Raw genomic sequence first — 16,087 nt, 5'->3', positions numbered from 1 at the left:
TTATTTTGTAGTAACGAGTAACGAAGACACTTAGTGGAAATATAACGGAGTAAAAGTATACATTTTATCTAGGAAATGTAGTGGAGCAAAAGTGAAAGTTGACATAAATTTAAATAACGAAGTAAAGTACAGATACGTGAAATTTCTACTTAAGTACAGTAACGAAGTATTTGTACTTCGTTACATTACAACACTGCGTTTAACATACACATACACATGACAATTAACACGTGAGGAACAGGTGTGCAGAGGCGGTGAGGAAGAGACAAGGGCGGGGCAGACACGTGACGCAGAACATAAACAAACGCACATGGCCAAAAGTCCGGGCTGGATCCTGACATTCCGTATGTAAAACTAGAAAAAAAAAGTTACCTGTACAAGAAAAGTGAATGTATATAATACTATAAATAAATATATGTGAAAATTGATCTGTGATGTTTGTAATTGTGTTTGATATCCGTAATTATGTGCTGTTCAGAAAATCTGGCTGAGACATTCGGTGTTTTCCAGAAAATACCAAGATCTAGTCTTATGTGTTGTCATGGCTGAAGGCCCGACTGGTCTGATGGAAGAAGCTCCTCCTCAGGATCTCTGTATTGGTCTTTATTTAGAGGAAGCACTTCAGTGACCACAACAGAGTAATTAGTTCATCTTCCTGCAAGAAGACGCTGAATATCTCCGTCAACACTGGTGATAGCTGGTCAGTGCCATCTGGTCCTATTGCCTTCCAGATGTTTACTTTAGTGACTCTTTCGTGTTGTGTTTCCAAATGACGAAGCGTTTCTCACTCCTGCTCTCTCTGTACTCCTGCTTCCATTAACACCGTTACCGCTATTAGATAAAGTCTTGAAGTAAGCGTAAAATGTCCGCGTGTATTTTCCGTTCTTGTTCTCATTCCCTAAATCCCTGTTGGAACTGTGACTCAGTGACTCTAGTTTCCTTCAGTATCTCTGCTGTGATTCCTTCACAGCTCAGAGCACGGTGTAGGACGCAGGACGCGAGGCTCACGTTGTAGCCCGGGGCCATAAATTTCTACTATTGCACAGGTCCCATCACTCAAAATATTTTTTAATGTCTAATGTAATGTACTATGCATTACAGAAATATAATAATAAACACCATCATTGATTAAATCATTTAGCCTCATCCAGGGGCGGTTCTAGGATGTCATCTTTATAGGGTTTTAGCCCTCAGTGAGAATTTAAAACAAGAAGAGTTTTATATTATATATTATATGACTACACAGTAAGCCAAAAGTTATGGTATTATTTAAAATGGCAAAAGTGGACACCAAAATGTTATGCATGATGTTTTGATGCCAGTCTTGAATCAAATCTGTTCATGTATGTGTGCATTCTCTACAAACAGTGTGTCCAGTGAATGCAGTCATTAATAAAGAAATATTCACAAGACAAAGACCAAATCAATAAATGTTATTTTTATTTAGTATTGAATGGATTGTTTGCATTAATATTTTGTTTGTGCTATAAACTCTGGTAATAAGAATAGTGACATTTCACTGCTTTTGGTTGCCGTCTTTTGGTTGCCGCTGCGCGTGCCTGTGCTTCTCCGGTCAAATAAAGCAGACAGCTGGTGACGCACTATTGAAAGACTACAACGCACGCGCGTAAAAGCAAAGTTAAAAAAATCGCTCTTGGATCAAACTAATAAATAATTTTCTTTCCCATCGACGACATGTCCTGCATTTTAACGTAATTTTTATTGTTTATTTATGAAAGTAAAAATTAAACTTTTAGTTTACTTTTTTAGTTTTACTTTTAGGGTGGCTGAGATCACAGACAGCCCTGAAAAAGGCCTAGAACCGCCCCATCTCAAATGAGGCTTTAGGCCAGGGGCGGTTCTAGACTTTAAGTATAACTAAAAGTATAATTTTTACTTTAAGTATAATTATAAGTATAATTTTTACTTTCAAAAATAAAAAAAATCAAAATTACGTTAAAATGCAGGACATCGATGTCGTCGATGGGAAAGAAAATTATTTATCAGTTTGATCCAAGAGCGATTTTTTTACTTTGCTTTTACGCAAAGTTTTTTTGGCGTTGTAGTCTTTCAAAAGTGCGTCATCAGCTGTCTGCTTTATTAGAAGCACAGAGTCAGTCAGAGCTGAAGGCGTTTATCTATAATGTTAATCGACGGAAAGAAGCAAAGACGGTTATAGAAGGTATTTTATATAGCTTTGAACGGTCATTCAGTGCACTACGTCGCCTCCACACCTGGCTCAGGGGAACAATGGGTCAAAACAGGCTCCATCACCTGGCTGTGATGTCAGTTGAAAGAGATGTCTTTAATTCCATAGATCAGGACAAACCTATTGACCGTTTTTCCTCCATGAAATATAGGAAATACAGCTTAATAATACCATCTAAAAATGAACTGCAAAGTAATTCACAAATCCAGGGAATTTGGCAATCACAAGGTTGTACAATGTTCTGCTATTTGTGTTCAAATTGTTTGCAAGGTTGTGTTTTGTGTCTGTTACTCCCACAAAAGCATGTTTTTCAAATGAAAACATATTTCTATAAGCCCACCATGGTAGTATTCATTATTTAATTGGAGACATTTCTTTTCAAATGTATGTATTGTGGGAATGTATTTTATATCATCCCACAAGTACAAGTTTGTTGGAGGTACAGATATAAAAAGTTGTACTACTACTGCATGTTTCTGCTATAGTAGGGAACTTAATGTACAGAGATTTGTGTGTGGCTATAGTATATATACAGTACTATATATACAGTTATACCAAAACCAATGAAATGTCACTATTCTTATTACCAGAGCTGATAGGCTTACTGAGGGCTAAGCCCCCCTAAAGATGAAATCCTAGAATCCCCCCTGCTTTAGGCAATGAGGCTTTTAAACAATGAAGCATTAGTTTTCAAATAGATTTTGGTGTATTTTGCAACCAGTCACAGACCTACAAAGGATGAAGTGAGCTCCTATAGCACAGAACAATAACTTCATATAAAACCATCAATGTTAATAAATGTGTAACAAAATGAATACATAACAAATCCGCGTATAGATACCACTTCACAGAGCATAAAGGCTAAAGGTTTTTCATAGTCCTTTTTTTTAAATATTGTTTTCCGTCTCACTATATAATTTGATGCCTTTTTATGATTATTAATTAAACTAATTTTTCAATCAGATGTAGAAAAAGAACAGTGTGAAATCCCTCAGTAACTTTTACCTCAGACTTCCCCTGAGGAGGATATGTGAGGATTTAGTTTTTACCTACATTTAATCACCTCCTGTGTGCTCTGAGGTAAAGTGTACAGTTTGACTTCTATTCAGTGATGACGCTGACGTACAAACTCACACAACACGTATCCCACCATTCTCTGCCCCATAACACTCACCATTCACCATTGTGTTATTGTCAACACTAAGAAGACTTGGTGTGTATGAAACAATGTGTAGGAGAAATATGGGACAAACCGTCTCCCTTATTGTCTCAATAAGGGAAGGGAAGGATGGAGACCATATTTGGTTCCTAGGGTGGTTGCTATGGTAAACAAGGTTGTTGCTTGGGCATTCCAGTGGTTTGCTAGCATGTTGCTGATTGGTCACTATACGTGTACTATCTGTGGTGTTGCTAGGTGTTTGGTATTTTAATCTCAGAGTTTTGCTAGCATGTTGCTGGTTTGTTGCTAAATTTCAATAGCTTTTTATGGTGTTGCTGGTTGCTATGCTAACCTATTTAGTTGCTAGTGTGTAGTAGGTGGTTTCCATGGTATTCCAAACTTAATTCCGATCCTTCCCAAAAGCACATGCTCACTATTCCTATAATTCTTGTATAGTTTCCTGGATCTAAGGAGAAGAACAGTACGTCACTCCTGAGCTCCCAGTGTTCTGAGTTCCTTGTCTGATCGGCTCTTCTTACGGACCTACTTCATCAATCCTGACGTTCTACCCCTGGTTGGAGTCTGGTCACCCGGTGGTCACCCTGCCGGGGATTGATCAGTGACTCATGAGATTGCTGTGGATGGGGCTGCCCGGAGACTGTCATGCCTTCTTTGAACCATTGTTGCGTCAGTCAGCTGTTTGTTGGGTCTGTGCTGATCTCAGAGTTTGCGCCGACCCATGAGTTCCTCAGGAGCTCTCATTTGCACTATTAAAGCTGTTGTAAAAATGACATTATTTACAGTTACATTATTTCCTGTCCAGTGTCACACAAATGAGGATGGGTTTCCTTCTGAGTCTGGTTACTCTCAAGGTTTCTTCCTCATATCATCTCAGGGAGGTTTTTTTGCTTGCTACAGTCATTTCTGGCTTACTCATTAGGGATAGATATTAGAGATATATTGTATTTTAAATTTATTTCAAAAATGTATGTAGGTATTCATATATATATATATATATATATATATATATATATATATATATATATATACACACTAATTTAGGGAGGTGTGATGACACAATGCACGTCTCAACTTCTGCGTCTTTATTTCTGGAGTCATAAAGAGCTCATAACTGCTTACGAGTGCAGTACGAGTGAAAGAGGAACAGGCTGATTAAGACCGTCAATATTCACTAAAAGAGTAAGAGATTTATTTTATATTTATAAGGATAATTTTGGTGTGAATTCTACACGTGGTGGATCTTCGAGTGTCGTCTGTCTGAAGGCTGATGTCACCATGTTTTATAGAATGTTGAGAAATATTACAGTAACAACAATCCTCATGTTACTGACAGGTAAACTTTTCATATATTTCAGCTCTCTACTGTTTTACTGTGCTGTTGTGTCTCTACTGCAACAGTCCAGAAAAATCTCTCCACATGTCTGTGTGTTTGGAAGTGTTTTATAAATCTGACACGATTTGGGTGCAGACAAGAAAATTTGTAGGATGTTGGAGAGTAAAAGACAAGAGTTATGGAGCAAGAAAGAAAATGTTTATTATTACAAATTGTTTTAAACCATAAATATCTAAAATAATAATTATTTTTAAAATAATCAAATATTACATTGTTATTAAAATGATAAATTAAATGTCCTGCACCTTTCTTTTTCTAAAAATTCTAAAGTAAATTCTAAAAACCAGAATGAAGTTGTTTTTTCACACCAATGTTTATTTTTTTGTCGTTTTCACACGTCCTCATCTCGCTGTGTATGACTGAGAACAGCAACAGCAGCAGTTAACACTGTGTTTACTGTCTTGCTGGTCAGTGCAAGAGTTATTACTTTATGTTTTTAACTCATTTTACTTCGTGCTTCTGGTGTCTGTTTGTTTGTGTCTCTGTGTCTGTCTGTCTATGTCTGTGTGTGTGTGTGTGTGTGTGTGTGTGTGTGTTCCAGGAGTTCAGACTCAGCACAGTGTAACTCTCTGCTCTCAGAGTCTCTGTGGTGTTATTGGATCTACAGTAAATATCCCCAGTACATTTACACCTCATCACTCCAGAATAGCAGAGATACAGTGGTATCGAGTCAGGAGCTCTGAAGATGAACCACAAGACCTGAGAAAAGATCCAGAATATTCAGGACGTGTGTATGTAACAACCGAGGGGTCTGACTATATGCTGACAGTGAGGAATTTGAGAGTGAGTGACTCTGGAGTTTATATCTTTAGATTTAAAACATGGGGCAGTGACTGGAATTCAGATTCATCTGGAGTTCAACTGAATGTTACAGGTAACACACACACACACACACACACACACACACACACACACACACACACACACACACACTTTATTGTGTAATATGTAGTATGTATTTACTGTGATTTGGTACATAATTGTGTGTAGACTTGCAGTTGAAGGTGGATCCTAACACTGTAGGACAAAGAGAAGTAAAAGTAACCTGTAGCTCCACCTGCAGACTCAACACACGCCGTTTCTACTGGTACTGGAATGGCCATAATCTCAGATTATTCACAGATGACGCCTCCATTGTACTTGACTCCACCAGTCTATCTGATGAAGGCAGCTACTCTTGTAAGGTGTATGAGAGTACACACCACTCTCCTCCAGTGTGTAAGTGTCAGAGTAAATCTGTCCTTCAGCATCCAACTGAAACCAGTAGCTCATATTACTGTCATTAAAACATCATCATTTGTTCATAGCATTGTTTCTGATAAAGGGGACTTAATTTTATTATTTTTAATGTTTAATAATCAGTGATGTGATGGTGTGTATCATTTAGGACTTTAATTAATGAGATAACAAATAATTAAATAATATTACAGTCAATAATGATGGGGAATTTGCAATTTAGACTGAACTGCCCTCATTCTCCACCAGTACATGTAATGGGAAACTGTCTGATCGGCTCAGAGTGAGAAATATTGCAAACTTAACACTTCCACAGCTAATTCACTATTCATACAGCGATAAGATGAATGTAGTTTATTTATTAATTCAACATGTGATGTTGTCTCCGTGGTCACCGGTGATAAAATCCTACATGTAGTGAAAACACTGTGTTAATAATACAGCAACAGGATTTAAAAAAAAACCTTGTGTTTAAGAGCACCAGTTCACAGAGAATCTAGAGGTCCTGTACTTGTGTATGTGTGGTGTGTTTGGACGAGGAAATCCTTCATTAATTCCTTTGACTGGTGGAGTTTCAGACGATTTTATTCGTCGGTGGTCTGGACGACTTTTCAGTAGCGTTTCAGGAGACCAGTCAGGAGGTGAATGAAGTGAAAGTGCTTGAAGAATGATGATGTGGTTCATGGCAGTGCAAAAGCCTGGAGTCTGAGTCTTTGTGTGAACTTGTGTTGATGTGGAGTCTTGATCTCAGAGTCTGTGTGATCTTCTTTCTGATCTTTTATCTACATTCAAATGGGTAAATCAGAGAGTCATATCACACTCATTTAACTCATTTAACTGAGACTTAAATGCACTTGAAGGGCCAGAATAAATGAGCTTGCAGGCTGCCAATTGAATATTTGGCTTTAGACTCTTTAGAGAGTTCTGTTGTGTTGTTTAAAGAGGAGTTCTGTGGATTGTATGAATAGTGGTGAGAGCATGGGGAACTTTGTGTGCCTGTGAGAGGAGTGAGGAGTCTTGGGTTCTATCTCTTGGGTTCTGTCTGTTCTTGACCAGTGACATGAATCAGTAGGTTTGTTAAAGATTTCTCACACTCTTCACAGTACAGCTGTAGATGGCCACAAACCATCAGTAATTAAATTTACATTTACAGCATTTGGCAGACGCTCTTATCCACAGCGACATTCATTCATTCATTCATTCATTCATTCATTCATTCATTCATTCATTTTCTACCGTTTATCCGAACTTCTCGGGTCACGGGGAGCCTGTGCCTATCTCAGGTGTCATCGGGCATCAAGGCAGGATACACCCTGGACGGAGTGCCAACCCATCGCAGGGCACACACACACACTCTCATTCACTCACACACTCACACACTACGGACAATTTTTCCAAAGATGCCAATCAACCTACCATGCATGTCTTTGGACCGGGGAGGAAACCGGAGTAGCGACGTACATAAATTAAATCTTTACAATTACTTAAATCTCTATCATTGGATACATTAATGCTGCCTCACTAGGTTACATACTTAAGATACCACGAGTTTAAAACATTGTTCAAGTTACTGTCATGATTCAGCCCGGACTTTTGGCCATGTGCTATTGTTGTTGTCACGTGTCTGCCCCGCCTTCGTCTGCTCCTCCCTGTTTTAACACCTGTTCCTTATCATTAGTTACGTTTCCCCTCGTCATGTCTAGTCCTTGTTAAATGTCGTCATTTGTATTGTTTTAGTTATCATCATTTTGTCTATGTCTTCTTTATTTATTAAACCCCCATCATTTGAAGCTATCCTGCGTACGGGTCTGTCTCCTTCCATCCAGGTTGTGACAGAATGATTCCGCCTAAAGAACTCAGACCCAGCAGGATAGCTTCCAGCTCGGACCGGCTTTTTTCCCTTCTCCCCCTGGACTGTTCCGCCAGTCCTTCAGGCCCTTTTTTCCTTTTTTCTTTTCTCGGTGACATTGCTCCGCATTTTTTCCGGTGAGGGACGCCGCTCCACTTTCGGTTCCGTCCGAGGCGGTCGTCGCCTCACTTCCTTCGCGGAGGATGTCACCAACCCGTTTTTGCCACTTTTTTATTTTTTGGTGCCCTGCGGCATCGCCCCGCCTTTTTTTCGGTGAAGGACGTCGCTCCAGTTCCGGTTCCGTCCGAGGAGTTCGTCGCTTCACTTCTTCCGCGGGGGGTGCTGCAGGCCCAGGGCGATGGACCTTCCCACCCTCCCACCCTTGGTATTCTGGTCATCAGGACGTGAGTCTGGCTGTGGTGTGTCGGGGTTGTGTTCGGCCCTTCAGCTCGGCTGTGGATATCGCTCGGCCCTTCAGCTCGGCTGTGATGTCATTCGGCCTTTCAGCTCGGCTGAGGATATCGCTCGGCCCTTCAGCTCGGCCATGGAAGTCGCGTGGCCTTTCTGCTCGGCTGAGGACTTCGCTCAGCCCTTCTGCTCGGCTGTGGACGTCGTTCGGGCCCCTCTGCTCGGCTGTGGACGTCGCTCGGCCGTCGCTGGCTGTGCCGCCGTGAGCCTTGCTCCCCCCACCTACCTCGCCGTGTGCCTTGCTCACCTCACCGGCCTCGCCGTGTGCCTTGCTCCCCCCACCGGCCTGGCCGTGTGCCTTACTCCCCCCATCGGCCTTCGCCGTGTTCCTTGTTCCCCCATCTGCCTTCGCCGTGTTCCTAATTACCCCATTTGCCTTCGCCATGTTCATTTACATTTACATTTACAGCATTTGGCAGATGCCCTTATCCAGAGCGACGTACATAAGTGCTTAAATCTCTAACATTGAATACATTAATGCTGGCTCACTAAGTTACATACTTAAGATACCATGAGTTTAAAACATTTGTTCAAAGTTACAATGAAAAAGTGTCAAAGGTGTGTTTTTTTTTTGTTTTTTTTTAAATGCAAAAGATAAGGAAAGAAGTGCTAGTTGAAGTGTTTCCTGAATAAGTAGGTCTTCAACCGCCGCTTGAAAATATCCAGTGACTCAGCTGTCCGGACCTCTAGGGGAAGTTCATTCCACTACCTTGGTGCCAGTACAGAGAAGAGTCTTGTAGTATACTTGCCTCTTACCCTGAGAGATGGTGGAACCAGTCGAGCAGTGCTGGTAGATCGGAGGGTGCGGGGTGCAGTGCGAGGAGTGATGAGGGCTTTGAGGTAAGAGGGAGCTGGTCCATTTTTGGCTGAGTGTTCCTTGCTCCCCCCATCTTCCTTCGCCATGTGCCTCGCCCCCCCCTCCTGGACTCTGACAGGGTTTGGCGCTTCGGAAGCCGCGCGTAGTTGGGGGGGGGGGTCTTCTTTATTTATTAAACCCCCATCATTTGAAGCTATCCTGCGTACGGGTCTGTCTCCTTCCATCCAGGTTGTGACAGTTACAAAGTGTCAAAGGTGTAGTTTTTTTTTTTTTTTTTTTTAAATAAATGCAAAAGATAGGGAAAGAAGTGCTAGTTGAAGTGTTTCCTGAATAAGTAGGTCTTCAACCGCCGTTTGAAAGTAGCCAGTGACTCAGCTGTCCAGACCTCTAGGGGAAGTTCATTCCACCACCTTGGTGCCAGAACAGAAAAGAGTCTTGTAGTATACTTGCCTCTTACCCTGAGAGATGGTGGAAACAGTCGAGCAGTGGTGGTAGATCGGAGGGTGCGAGGTGCAGTGCGAGGAGTGATGAGGGCTTTGAGGTAAGAGGGATCTGGTCTATTTTTGGCTTTGTAGGCCAGCATCAGTGTTTTGAATCTGATGTGTGCAGCTATCGGAAGCCAGTGGAGGGATTACAGCAGTGGGGTCGTATGCGAGAACATAGGCAGGTTGAAAACAAGCCGTCCAGCTGCATTTTGGATCATTTACAGAGGGCGGATTGCGTTCATAGGTAGACCTGCCAGCAGTGCATTTCAGTAATCCAGTCTTGAAATGACAAGAGACTGAACAAGTACTTGAGCAGCCAGTGTGGACAAAAATGGCCAAATACTTTTAATGTTGTAGAGAAGAAACCGACATGAGCGAGTCACATTAGCAACATGAGAGGAAAAGGACAGTTGATTGTCCATGGTTACCCCAAGGTTGCGAGCTGTGGCTGAAGGGGAGATCAGATCGTTGTGCAAGGATATAGCAAGGTCATGACCTGGGGATGAATCACCTGGGACGAACAGCAGTTCAGTTTTGTTAGGATTGAGCTTTAATTAATGAGCAGTCGTCCATGATGAAATTTCTGCCAGACATGCTGAGATACGATCAGAAGTTGTGGTATCTGAGGGTGGGAAAGAGAAGATAAGTTGTGTATCATCAGCATAGCAGTGGTAAGAGAACCCATGTAAGGAAATAACTTCCCCAAGAGAGTGAGTATACAGGGAGAAAAGGAGAGGACCAAGTACTGAGCCCTGTGGGACACCAGTGGAGAGTCTGCGTGGAGCAGATGTCACTCCCTTCCATGTTACCTGATATGAGCGTCCTTCCAGGTAGGAAGCGGACCATTCTCAAGCTGATCCGCAAATCCCAAGACTCTTGAGGGTGGACAAGAGAGTCTTGTGGTTGACCGTATCAAACGCTGCTGAAAGGTCAAGGAGGATAAGGATGGATGACAGCTTGGCTGATCTAGCAGCATGTAGTTTCTCAGAGACATCCAAAAGGGCTGTCTTCGTGGAATGAGCTGCTTTAAAGCCAGACTAGTTGGGATCATGGAGGTTGTTCTGTGAGAGTTAGACAGACAGTTGATTATAGACAATGTGTTCAAGAATTTTTGAAAGAAACGAGAGAAGTGATACCAGTCTGTAGTTGCTTATGTCTGTTGGATCCAGAGCAGGTCTCTTTAGGATGGGAGTAACCCTTGCTCTCTTGAAAGTAATTGGTACCTGACCAGATGCTATGGATCTATTGATGATAGTGGTAATGAAGGGCAGACGGTCTTGCAAGATGGTCTGGCGCATAGTGGAAGGGAGTGGATCCAATGGGCAGGTGGTAGGATTGCAGGACTGGATGAGTTGTAAAATCTCTTCTGCTGCTACAGTTGACAGATGCGACAACGAAGGTGTAGGGGAATCCATACTGGGTGATGTAAGTGCAGACGGGGCAGAAGAGAAGGTCCGGCAGATTTCCTCAATCTTCTCCTGGTAGAAAGAAGCAAAGTCTTCTGCAGTCAGAGAGGATGAAGAAGGTGGAGCCAGGGGGTTGAGTAGAGAAGAGATGATGTTGTGGAGCTTCCGAGGGTCATGTGAGGAAGCTTCAAGCTTTTCCTTGTAGAAGGAAGTCTTGGCAGAAGTCACTTCTGAGGAGAACTTGGCCAGGAGTGTTCGGTAAGAATCAAGATCTGCATCAAGTTGTGATTTCTTCCACTTTCTCTCTGATGATCTTAGCTCTCTTCGATTGTTGTGCAGCACATCTGAAAGCCAGGGAGCAGAACAAGAAGTTTCCTTGGGTTTAGTGAACAGAGGTCAGAGAAAGTCCATAGTTGAGGAAAGAGATTAGAGGAAAGTATCTGTGGCCGAGTCCAAGGGTAGTGAGGAAAAAGACAGGAGAGTGCCAGAAGCTACAGAAGAAGGGGAGACAGATTGAAGGTTGCAGTGAGTAAGAGCGAGGGGGTGAGAAATAGTTTTAGGACGGGTGAAAACCAGTTCCAGGACATTACCTCCTTTGTGTGTGGGGATGTAGCTGTTGAGTGTCAGGGCGAATGAGTCGAGAAGAGTCAGAAGTGAAGAAGATTGAAGCTTGCCAGAGGGGAGCTTGAAATCACCAAGCACTGTCAGAGGGTAGCTATCGGAAGGGAAAGCACTACGCAATGTGTCCATTTTTTCCAGGAAGTCTCCTAATTGACCAGGAGGGCGGTAGACAACAATGATAACAAGGTTGATTGGAGAGGTAACTGAAATGGCATGGAATTCAAAAGAGGAGATGGTTAAATGAGACAAGAGGAGAGTTGTAAAGCACCATCTCTTTGACAACAATAAACCTGTACCACCACCCCTGCTTGTTTCTCGTGGTGAGTGAGAGAAACCATAGGCAGGGGATAAAGCAGCTGGTGTAGCAGTGTTCTGTGGGGATATCCAGGTTTACAACAGAGGAGGGTAATTAACTGGTTCCACAGTGTCAGCGGTTGATGGCCCGTGGTTTTATGGCTCCCATGACCATATAATCAGAATTCCTGGTTCTTTGTCCCTGGAACAGCATTCTTTATTCTGATGGTGCTCTCAGAATCCTACAATAAATCATTGGTGCTGTTCAACTGTAGTTTAAACACATCGCTTCATTTCACAATTCTGTCTCAGTATTTACATCATTTTCATTGACACACAGAATAAACTAAATGTTTATAAAGATATAAAATTTGCAGTTCTGACTTCTTCCTTCCTGTGTGTACGTCTCTGTGTGTTTCAGGTGTACTGGGTAAACAGTGTTGGGGTGTGACTTACACTGCTGAACGTGTGTGTGCTCTGAAAAACACATCAGTTGATCTTTCCTGCTCTTATAAATATCCTGCAGGTCACACAGTGATAAAATCAGTGTGGTTCATTAAAGAGCAGGTTAATGTTGAGCCTGAGGATGTGAGAGAGGATGAAGAGTATCAGGGCCGAGTGCAGTACACACAGAGCTCCCAGAATGACTGTAGTCTGAGAATCACTAACCTGAGAGAGAGAGACGCTCAAACATACAGGTTCAGATTATACACTGATGATTCTACAGAAAAATACACCGGAGAACCTGGAGTCTCTCTGTCTGTCACAGGTAATGTCACACTATTATACATTTATTTATCTACAGTTTTACAGATAAAAGTAATTACAATCTAATTTAATATTTGCAGATCTGAAGGTTACAGTATCAGACTTGGACAAGAATAAGAAGCTGAGCTGCATCACCACCTGCACTCTGTCTAACAAACCCACTTACATCTGGTACAAGAACGGACAGCGTGTTACTGACCAGGACAGAAATGAACTGAATGTCAGCAGTGAGGATGCAGGCAGCTTCTCCTGTGCTGTAAGAGGACATGAGGAACTTCGCTCTCCTGCTGTCTGTAAGAACTCACTTTAAACTTCACTCACTCTGTTATTGTCTCACTGGCAGCTTTTGTTAGATTACAATAAAATCACATGTAGTGATACATAACTGAGTGATGCTTTAGTTATAGATTTTTTTTCTTCTAACTAATTTTGTGTGTTTCAGGTTTTCCTGATGAGAAGAGCTGCTGGAGTGTGACTTACTCCACCCAGACTATCTGTGGTCTAATTAGCTCATCAGTGGACATACACAGTTATTTTACCTTCCCTAATAAATACAAGGTCATGAAAATGTTATGGTTCATTAAACAGCAGGTTAATGTTGAGCCTGAGGATGTGAGAGAGGATGAAGAGTATCAGGGCCGAGTGCAGTACACACAGAGCTCCCAGAATGACTGTAGTCTGAGAATCACTAACCTGAGAGAGAGAGACGCTCAAACATACAGGTTCAGATTATACACTGATGATTATACAGGAAAATACACCGGAGAACCTGGAGTCTCTCTGTCTGTCACAGGTAATGCTACATGAGAAACATTTGTTCTTATAGGTAATAAGTTACATATGTTGTGAATTTGAAAATAATAGAAAACCATTCTAATTGTTTGCAGATCTGAAGGTTACAGTATCAGACTCGGGTCACGGACAAATCGATCTGAGCTGCATCACCACCTGCAGTCTGTCTAACAAACCCACTTACATCTGGTACAAGAACGGACAGCGTGTGTCTGAGTGTAAATCTGCCTCCTGCTCTGTAGCTGCAGTCGGTGGTGCGGTCAGTTACAGCTGTGCTGTTGAAAGCCATGACAGTCTCCTCTCTCCTCCGGTGTGTGAGTGTGGATTTTACTCTCCTCATTCAGAGTCCATCTACATCTCTATCAAACACTGATCCTGAACACACAGCAGCTGATTCAGGTGTTTTATTTCTGTTCAGATTCCCCTAAAAACACCACAGCAGTGGTTCTTTCCTCTGGAGACACAGTGGAGGGGGATTCAGTGACTCTGAGCTGTAGCAGTGATGCAAACCCTCCTGTTCTCACCTACTTCTGGTTTAAACAGAGTTCAGCTGCAGACACACTGCTGATAACAGGCCAGAATTACAGCATCAGTAACATCAGCTCCCAGCACAGAGGACTGTACTACTGCACTGCTCACAACCAGCTGGGACACCACAACTCTACACCAACACACCTGGATGTGTTCAGTAAGTGTTTATATTAATGCACTCGCACCACCCCGTCGCTCCTCAGTTACTGTTACCACCCTGAAGTTGATTATTTTTATATAACAGCATTTTTCCTGAGTGTTTTCTAAGTGAATAAAACTTCAGTGGTGGTGTTTACTGATGTACTGTGTATAAGGACTAAACCGATTAGCACAAAGACCTTAATACTGGATGAAATATAAGCACAAACTTCAACGACCAAAGATTTTTTAACCTTTATTAGGATTTGATTCATTCAGTTCATGGTTGTATAAAAATAGTTTATTTTCCACAGTAAATAGTTTTGTCCTCTGTATGTGAGCTGAAAGCTTTTCTTTATCTCAGCTGAGGTGTGGAAGCTGCATGCTGTATGGGGAGCTGCTGCTGCACTCGTTCCTGCTCTGCTTCTCTCCCTTCTTACCGCCTTCCTGTGTGTTAAGTGAGTGACTGAATTCTTTATTTCTTCCTTAAATTACTGTGATCGTAATCCTGTGTTAAACATTAGTGGAATAAAGCAGGGACAGATTGAACAGCCTGGTTTTTATGTCCTTTGTGTGAACAGGAGGAAGAAAAGAGCAGAGAGAGACATTCAGGTACTCAGAGAAGTTTTTACTTCATGTCTTTATCTTCACAGAACTCTACATGAAGCGCTGGTGTGTGTGTTCGCCTGTGTGTGTGGGTGTGCCTGTGTGTGTGTGCGCTTCTGTGTGTGTGTGCGCCTGTGTGTGCACGCCTGTGTATGTCTGCGCCTATGTGTGTGCGTGTGTGTGTATTTGCCTGTGTGTGTGTGGGTGATCAAGACTGACACTAGATGGTGCACCTTATTAAAACTAGTTTCCTCCTAAGCAGTAATAATGTGCACTAAATAGTACAGATGTTTAATATAATTTTGCCTTCCAGATTGTCTCGTCAGCCCTGTCGATTAGATTGATCCAGATGTTTAGGATTTGTCACAGTTTGTGTTTATTACAGTGTGTAATGAGATGGTTTTTATTTCAGAATGTGGCTTCAGCAAAGAGAAGAACTGCAGAACTAAAGACTGATCACTAACAGCTGAGTTTATTTAGTGACTTTACATTCAGCATCATGATGTTTTAGTGTCAGATTTAAATCTAATTAACTAATTTCTGTCTTAATTAATCGTCATTCGTTTGTTATTCAGGCAGCTTCTTTTGTTTATCAGTTATCTTTTTGTACATTTAATATATTATACACACACATACATATATAACGTGTAGCCGCCTGCAGAAATCCTGCACATTTTCTACTATATCCTGATTTTTCTCATCGTCTCTTCACTCGCTTGATCTGTTAAAGCAAAGAATTCCGACCAAAGTCAAGATGGATTTTAATATGTCGGGTCTGTTTCTGTAAAATCTTTAAAATGTTTCTATTTACGAGAATAAAATTGAGCTCATGATCATTTATGTTGTGTTTTATTTATTTTATTATTTTATCTTTTTAGAGGTTTTTCAAACAGCAGTACAAACTTCTTTACATAATCTAGAGAACAATCCTGGTTATTCAAAAAATGTGAACAGAACAGAATTAAGTAGAAATACAAAATAAAACACATAATTTATATCCATGAAATCATAAACAGTTTGTTCATCTTTAATCACAACATAAGTAAGAATTTTAACATGTATACAGTAAACTGTATCAGTAGAGACTGAAACCCATTGAGTAGAAATCAATTCAATATAAAACAAGTATATTAAAGTTACACATCACCAGTAGCACAATATCATCTCATGATTATATTACACTTCAAATCTTATGTCACATACACAACCATACACGGTATGACGTAATGAAATGTTCTCCACAATCTGTCATAAATGTAAGAAAATAATAGAATAAAATATTTACAGTAAAAAC

The 16,087-nt window shown here is 41.4% G+C and overlaps 1 protein-coding gene across 1 annotated transcript; it reads left to right on the top strand.

Moving 5' to 3' along the window:
* The first annotated feature begins 512 nt into the window (after positions 1-512).
* LOC132838930 (sialoadhesin-like) lies at positions 513-15,633 on the top strand. The gene is made up of 12 exons (XM_060859596.1): positions 513-700; positions 4,596-4,722; positions 5,324-5,656; positions 5,773-6,000; positions 12,380-12,727; positions 12,807-13,019; positions 13,169-13,519; positions 13,614-13,832; positions 13,937-14,206; positions 14,552-14,645; positions 14,769-14,799; positions 15,206-15,633. Exons 2-12 carry the CDS (start codon positions 4,665-4,667, stop codon positions 15,254-15,256), a joined length of 2,196 nt encoding a protein of 731 aa, XP_060715579.1. The 5' UTR covers positions 513-700; positions 4,596-4,664; the 3' UTR covers positions 15,257-15,633.
* Positions 15,634-16,087: the final 454 nt, after the last annotated feature.

This window comes from Tachysurus vachellii, chromosome 23, assembly GCF_030014155.1.
Source record: "Tachysurus vachellii isolate PV-2020 chromosome 23, HZAU_Pvac_v1, whole genome shotgun sequence".
NCBI lineage: Eukaryota > Metazoa > Chordata > Actinopteri > Siluriformes > Bagridae > Tachysurus > Tachysurus vachellii.
This window is presented reverse-complemented; position numbering and strand designations above follow the sequence as displayed.